Here is a 5,893-nt window from a genome sequence, read left to right on the forward strand (position 1 = left end):
AAGGCCAGTTATACCAAAAAATTAAATAAAACAAGTCAGAAGATACTTTAACATTGTTATCTACCTTGGTACTGCTGCTTGAAAAGAGTATTTACAAATGATAATACTTTTGCTCAATTCTCTTCTAAGGAACCTGATGAATAGTGTAGTTAATGACACGTCCTCAAGTAATGAAGCTTTACTTCACTAATTTTTTTATTTAAGAATTGGCACATATTACACTCAAGGACACCTAATCTCTTGAGCATATATCACATCAAACGACAGGCCATTGTAGACAATTGTTTCCCTCCTCATGGACCTGTAGTTATTGGCCCTCGGGTGCATATTTGCACTTTGTCTGCTACCAACATGTGCCTATAGTGGAAATATCTTTAGCCCCCTGTCTAGCTTAGAGCATCGGTTGTAACCTGTCATGCACCACCACTGCACCATCCGCTTCGGCTTCTTCTGCTGCGGGGCTACTGGATATATCTCGAAACACACACACCTGTCTCCTTCGGTTCAATGGTAGTACTATTTTTCATGAAAATAGTTGCATTAAGAGTGAATTAGTTCTACTCATTCTTTAGTTATGTGCTATTTTTTTGTAAAAATTTTGTCCACGGTACAAGAAAGGGCTACAATTCTTAGCTATTGCGCTTCTGTATCAGAAAAGCTATGTATAAAAATGACTAGTCCTAAGCTACTCCTGCTATCATTCATCCTGTGAAAACAAGACTAAATTGGTCATGTTAGTTTTACGGTAATTGTACATGAACAAGATGGTATAATAAATGTAAGAATAATATGAGCACATATGGTATATATACCTCATTATGGTCTTCGTACTTCTTCACATTGATCTTACCCTTCATGGTATACTTTGATGTTAATAATTATATCAAAGCGAGAGGATGAACAATACTACTACTCTCTCCAGGACATAAACCTATGAATTCTAGACTCTAACAATCCAGAATCTATAGGAATAAACAACCAAGCTCAGTTATTTGCATATACCATGAAAATCTATAGAAAGTTCATTGTGTTCAACTGTAAAAAAGCACATGACTATAGAAAGAACAACATGTTTGATAATACCTAATCCATGAACATAACTTGTTTAATGTGGAAAGAGGGGGTAAGAGGGAGCATGCTAAAATTGTTCATTAACTAATCCATGACTATAAAAATATGTTCATTGTACTCGGTCAATCGTCTCTTGTGTTTCATTGTTTCTCCACCTTTATTGATCATCATTACTTTGTCCTGTCAAACTTGTTTAGCATGTATTCCCATATTGTATGGATCAATCATTCAGAACTCTATCTCAAGCATTTAGTTGCTCGTGTGGTCTGGGATGCCTCGTGTCATGTCGGTTTGTAATATGATTTTGCTGGCAGGATTTGCTTGTCTTTCTCGAAGGACTGGTTTATCGAGTGATTCTGACCAAGTTGGCCCTTGTCAGCTTTTCGCGTCCATAACGATTAACGACTCAACCGCTTGGTGCTCTTGTCTAGATTTTTTTATGAAGTTGTCCCTTGGCACTTGTAGTGATTACACAAGAAGAATCGATATAAAGGCTTACAGTCTTCCTGTAGTTGTCATTCTCACATTTATAAAATTTAGTCTTCTTCCAGATGTGGCCTACTCCACTTAACCATGTACGTGAGGTTGTGCTTCAGGAATGGACATTTCTTATGTGAAACCCAGTATGGGATACATAGTAACATCAACATGTCAAGCAAGGATTCGAATCAAGGAAAAACACAAGAAAAGTATGAATAGGTTTGTTTTTGTTGACAAAGAAACACTAAGATTTTCCAAAAACAAGAGGATAGTAATAAGAAGGCGAGTTTGTTACCTCACTCCCTTGGTGCCGATGGAAATGTGATGGTGGAGTTGATGCTTGTGAAGACAATCTTCCACCCATGGCCTTACCCCACCCAATCCTCCAGCTTCGCACTCAGCCGTCTTGGGCCACTACTTTGCCTAATATTCTTCTACCAAAAGCAACAACATATTCACAACTACATTCAGTTTGTTTCCGTCATGAAAAGAATGATAAGCGGGAGGGGCTAGACTATCAATCAATCGATCCATACCCCCTTACCGAGGTGGAACTCATGGTTGCACGAGAGGCTCATCATCATGGACGTCTCTGCATAGCTATAATGAGGCATGTTCATACATCTAGCTGATTTGGTTATTACTCAATAATCGCTATCATCCTTGTGTCTTCTCTTCCAAGCAAAAATGTTGAGCAGTTTTACATCAAAATCACAAAAAAATGTTGCATCATGTCCTCTCATTAGAGTTGGTTACAATGAGAAAAGATCTTCTCAATTGTCTTCTCACATGCAGCAACGACAAAATGATCATGTGAGATAGGGAATCATTAGCAATACACTAAAACAAAGAGGTTGCTCATAAAACTGAAAAGTGAAGTACATGAGTACATATGCTCACGAGGGTTGATTTGGTCAAAGATTTTGTTCTGCCAAATATTGCTACAGAGTCTCCCATGTCAAACTTCATTCGTTCAATGCTACAGCCTGGTCCAATATTAATGTTGTATCCTCACATTGACGATTTCTATCTATGCCTTCTATACCACCTCATTAACCAACACACTCATCAAGCATGCCAAATATATGGCATCAAATATATCTATAACTATCTCCCCTTGCACCAAAACTGCAACAACAACGAGTAATAGATATTTTGACAAAAATCTATTATCGATAACACACCAACAAATCTAACTGATATAGCACACCAGAACCGAGCCGTGCTGCTCACCTTCTCTCATTGCCCTTGCCGAGGAATCTTCTCTGTCTGGTCGCCGCTTCTAGCTGCTGCTCCACTCCTCCTTGGTTGCCTAGTCGCTGCCACAAAGCTCCACTCATACCTGGATTAATTGCAACAATAGGAATGTGAGATGCAATTAACCATGAAAACAATCAAAGTGCATATATCAATTCCTACTCTGATGCATATAAACATTGTATGTTTAGCACTCGATCATATTAGTGTTATGCATTGTAATTGGCAATAACACTTTGAGTCTGCCACGAAAGGTGAAAGAATTTGGTGCCGGTACTGCATTTATCGAGCCGAAGAACACAACGAATTCACCTGTCCGCCTCGAGACCAGGTCAACAACAACTCACCAGTCTCCTACTACGTTGTGTCCGCTATGTTAGGCTGACCACCACCGTGCATCCCTCGGGACAGAGCAACTCATGCACCGCGTTCTCCACAAATTTGTCAAACTGTATATCTTTTATGAATGCACATTCTAGCTACTCTAGAAAACAAATTTTGTTACTAAGTTGTATATTTTTATTTTATTTAAACAAGTGATCATCTCGGTTGTTTTTGTAAACACCATTACTCAGTTATTTTACTTATGATTGAGATAACTAAACCTTTATGCAACAAGTGTTTCACATATTAATATTCAACACAACAACTTGCTGGTTCTACTTGAACTTACATGGGGAGGGAGAAATCAAGACTTGAGTCATTACACAGTCAAAACAATGATATGATGACATAACAAAAAATCAATTTACCTTTTCTGTGGTATTTCATATGTGAGTGGAAAAGTACCGCTTGATATTTCACAGTTTCATCATGGTCATGAACACGGCCGCGCCATGGCCATGCTTGTGCCTCGCACAACCATGAGGGCAGAATCCCTACAGAATGCAATCATTAATCCCTCGATCTCAATCGCTAGAAACCTGTAGGGGGGGCGAGAAGCACTCGTCCCACTGTGTAGTGGGCGAGAACTTGGCACACATAAACTGCTAAGAGAAGATTCCTTGTGAGGACTACCGGAGCCCCTCGTCTCTTCCCTGACGTGGAGGCTCACCCTCCATCTTCCTTAACAAAGAGTTCCAAGGCTTCCGCCCACATCCGACGCTCTTCAGCATAGCACCCTTGTGTTGGTGCGTGGATGTCATCCTTGGCATCCTCCATCTATGGGCAGCACGAACGGTGAGTGGGTGAGCGGGACGCTGGACGGCGACCATCACGGCGGCAGCGAGGATGGCCGGATGGGCACCGGGTCACGAAGGGAGAGGATCCACGCCGATCCAATTTAGGATGGCACAAGGGAGGAGATGGAAGAGTTGGGGAATAGGCTTGACGGAGGCAACATCTGTGTAGTTGAAGGTCGAGGGAGAGGGAGGCAACATTGGCGGTGGTGGCGGCCATCTAGGGTTGCCCCATTGTGGGAGTATTGGCTCCCTCGTTCAAGGAGAGAGGTGAGACCGTGAGGGTGGTGGGGGGAGATGAAAAAACCCGGCTAAAGGGGTTGGGGGGAGACGAAAAAACCGGCTGAAGGGAGCGGGGGAGACGAAATTGACATGAGGGTGGTGGGGGGAGATGAAAAAAAATCAGGGGCATTCAGGTAAAGAGTAGTATTGATTAGATGATTGGGCATTCAGGTGGCACGCTGAATGGACATTCAAGTATTCAACCCGTTTACTCGAGTGATGGAGAAAACGCTGGCCGTTGAAAAGAGGAAAGGAGAAACTCAACAAGCAAAGGAAGACACGGATCTAAATTTTAGGGCCCGTCCTCTATTCGTGGCTTCGTGCTCGATAATTTTGGACTAAATTAGCAATATGGCTGCAAGTTGAACAATACTAGCTACATATACATGCCCTGTATACCAAGAACTCGGACCGACGATGAAATCCATCGATCGGCAAAACAGAAGTTTTGAGCTTTCTAGTTTCTACTGTATGAAAAGCAGAACGGAATTAGCTGGTTTGGTTCAGAATTGCAGTAGGCCAGCGGCGGAATACGCTGTTGGCGGCGAGCTGACGACGCTGCGCGGGGGGCTGTAGCAGTAGTACTGCTCGGCGGCGCCGGGCGTTGCGTGGTTGTGGACGCCGTCGTAGGTGGTGACGACGTAGCGGGGGTCGTCACGGTCCCTCTCCACGCGCTTCTTGACGCCGCAGCCCTCCGCCGAGCACCGGTAGTAGTTCCTCGGGTTCGGGCTGTTCTTCACCGCCTTCTTCCCGTACTTCCTCCACTTGAAACCGTCGTCCAAGATTTCCACCTCTGACCTCGTCCTGAACCCGATCCTCCCTGCGCTCACCCTCGTACTGATCTTGATCGTCTTCTCGCTGCGATGTTCATCATCCCCGGCGCCGGCGAAGGAGATCTGTGCCGTCGGCGTCGGCGGCGAGTACTCGAACTGGTCGAAAGGGTAGTGCTGATGATCGTCGTGGAGGTCGAGCTGAGCCGCGTAATCAGTATCGTCGACGACGGCGCGGGCGGGCGGCGCGCAGTGATCGGCCACGAAAGGGGAGGAGTAGGCGAAGGCGGAGCTGAAGACAGCTTCAGGGTTCAGTCCCAACGAAGCCGCCATTACTGTACTAGCTTGTTACAACACTAGCTACTACTCCGTAGTTGGTCGCCAGTTGCTTGTGCAGATTGACTTGTGCCTAACCGTGCAAGCTTTGCCATTTATACATCCGGTTCTACGGCCCAGCATGCTTCCAGGATGTTTCCCAAAGCTGATCCGAAGGTTCTCAGATGCGTCCCATGTCGATTTCATTGGACAGTGTTGTTTTAAGAGATAATATGTCACATGTCAATTTTACCATTATTTGACGTGACACCACATTAAACTGCACTTAGCAGGCATCTAATAGCAGCTTGAGCGTATAATTTTGTTGGACTTAACTAATTCGTGGTGTCACTTTCAGCGCTTGTGAGCTTGGACGGTCTTTAAATCTGAAATTGTTGCGGCTGTTGTGGAATTTTTTGAGACGGGTGTAGTTCCAGAGGGCGTTAGCAATCGTCCTGATTCCCAAAGTTCCTCACCCCAAGGATATAAAGGACTTTTGTTCAATTAGTCTATGCAATGTAATATACAAGATTGTGTCCA

The 5,893-nt window shown here is 43.9% G+C and overlaps 1 protein-coding gene across 1 annotated transcript; it reads right to left on the reverse strand.

The window, feature by feature from the left end:
* Window positions 1–4,599: 4,599 nt before the first annotated feature.
* On the reverse strand, window positions 4,600–5,453 carry LOC123408166 (probable WRKY transcription factor 50). Its single transcript, XM_045101343.1, has one exon. The coding sequence runs from the start codon at window positions 5,369–5,371 to the stop codon at window positions 4,772–4,774; it is 600 nt and encodes a 199-aa protein (XP_044957278.1). The 5' UTR covers window positions 5,372–5,453; the 3' UTR covers window positions 4,600–4,771.
* Window positions 5,454–5,893: the final 440 nt, after the last annotated feature.

Source organism: Hordeum vulgare, chromosome 1H, assembly GCF_904849725.1.
Source record: "Hordeum vulgare subsp. vulgare chromosome 1H, MorexV3_pseudomolecules_assembly, whole genome shotgun sequence".
Classification (NCBI taxonomy): domain Eukaryota; kingdom Viridiplantae; phylum Streptophyta; class Magnoliopsida; order Poales; family Poaceae; genus Hordeum; species Hordeum vulgare.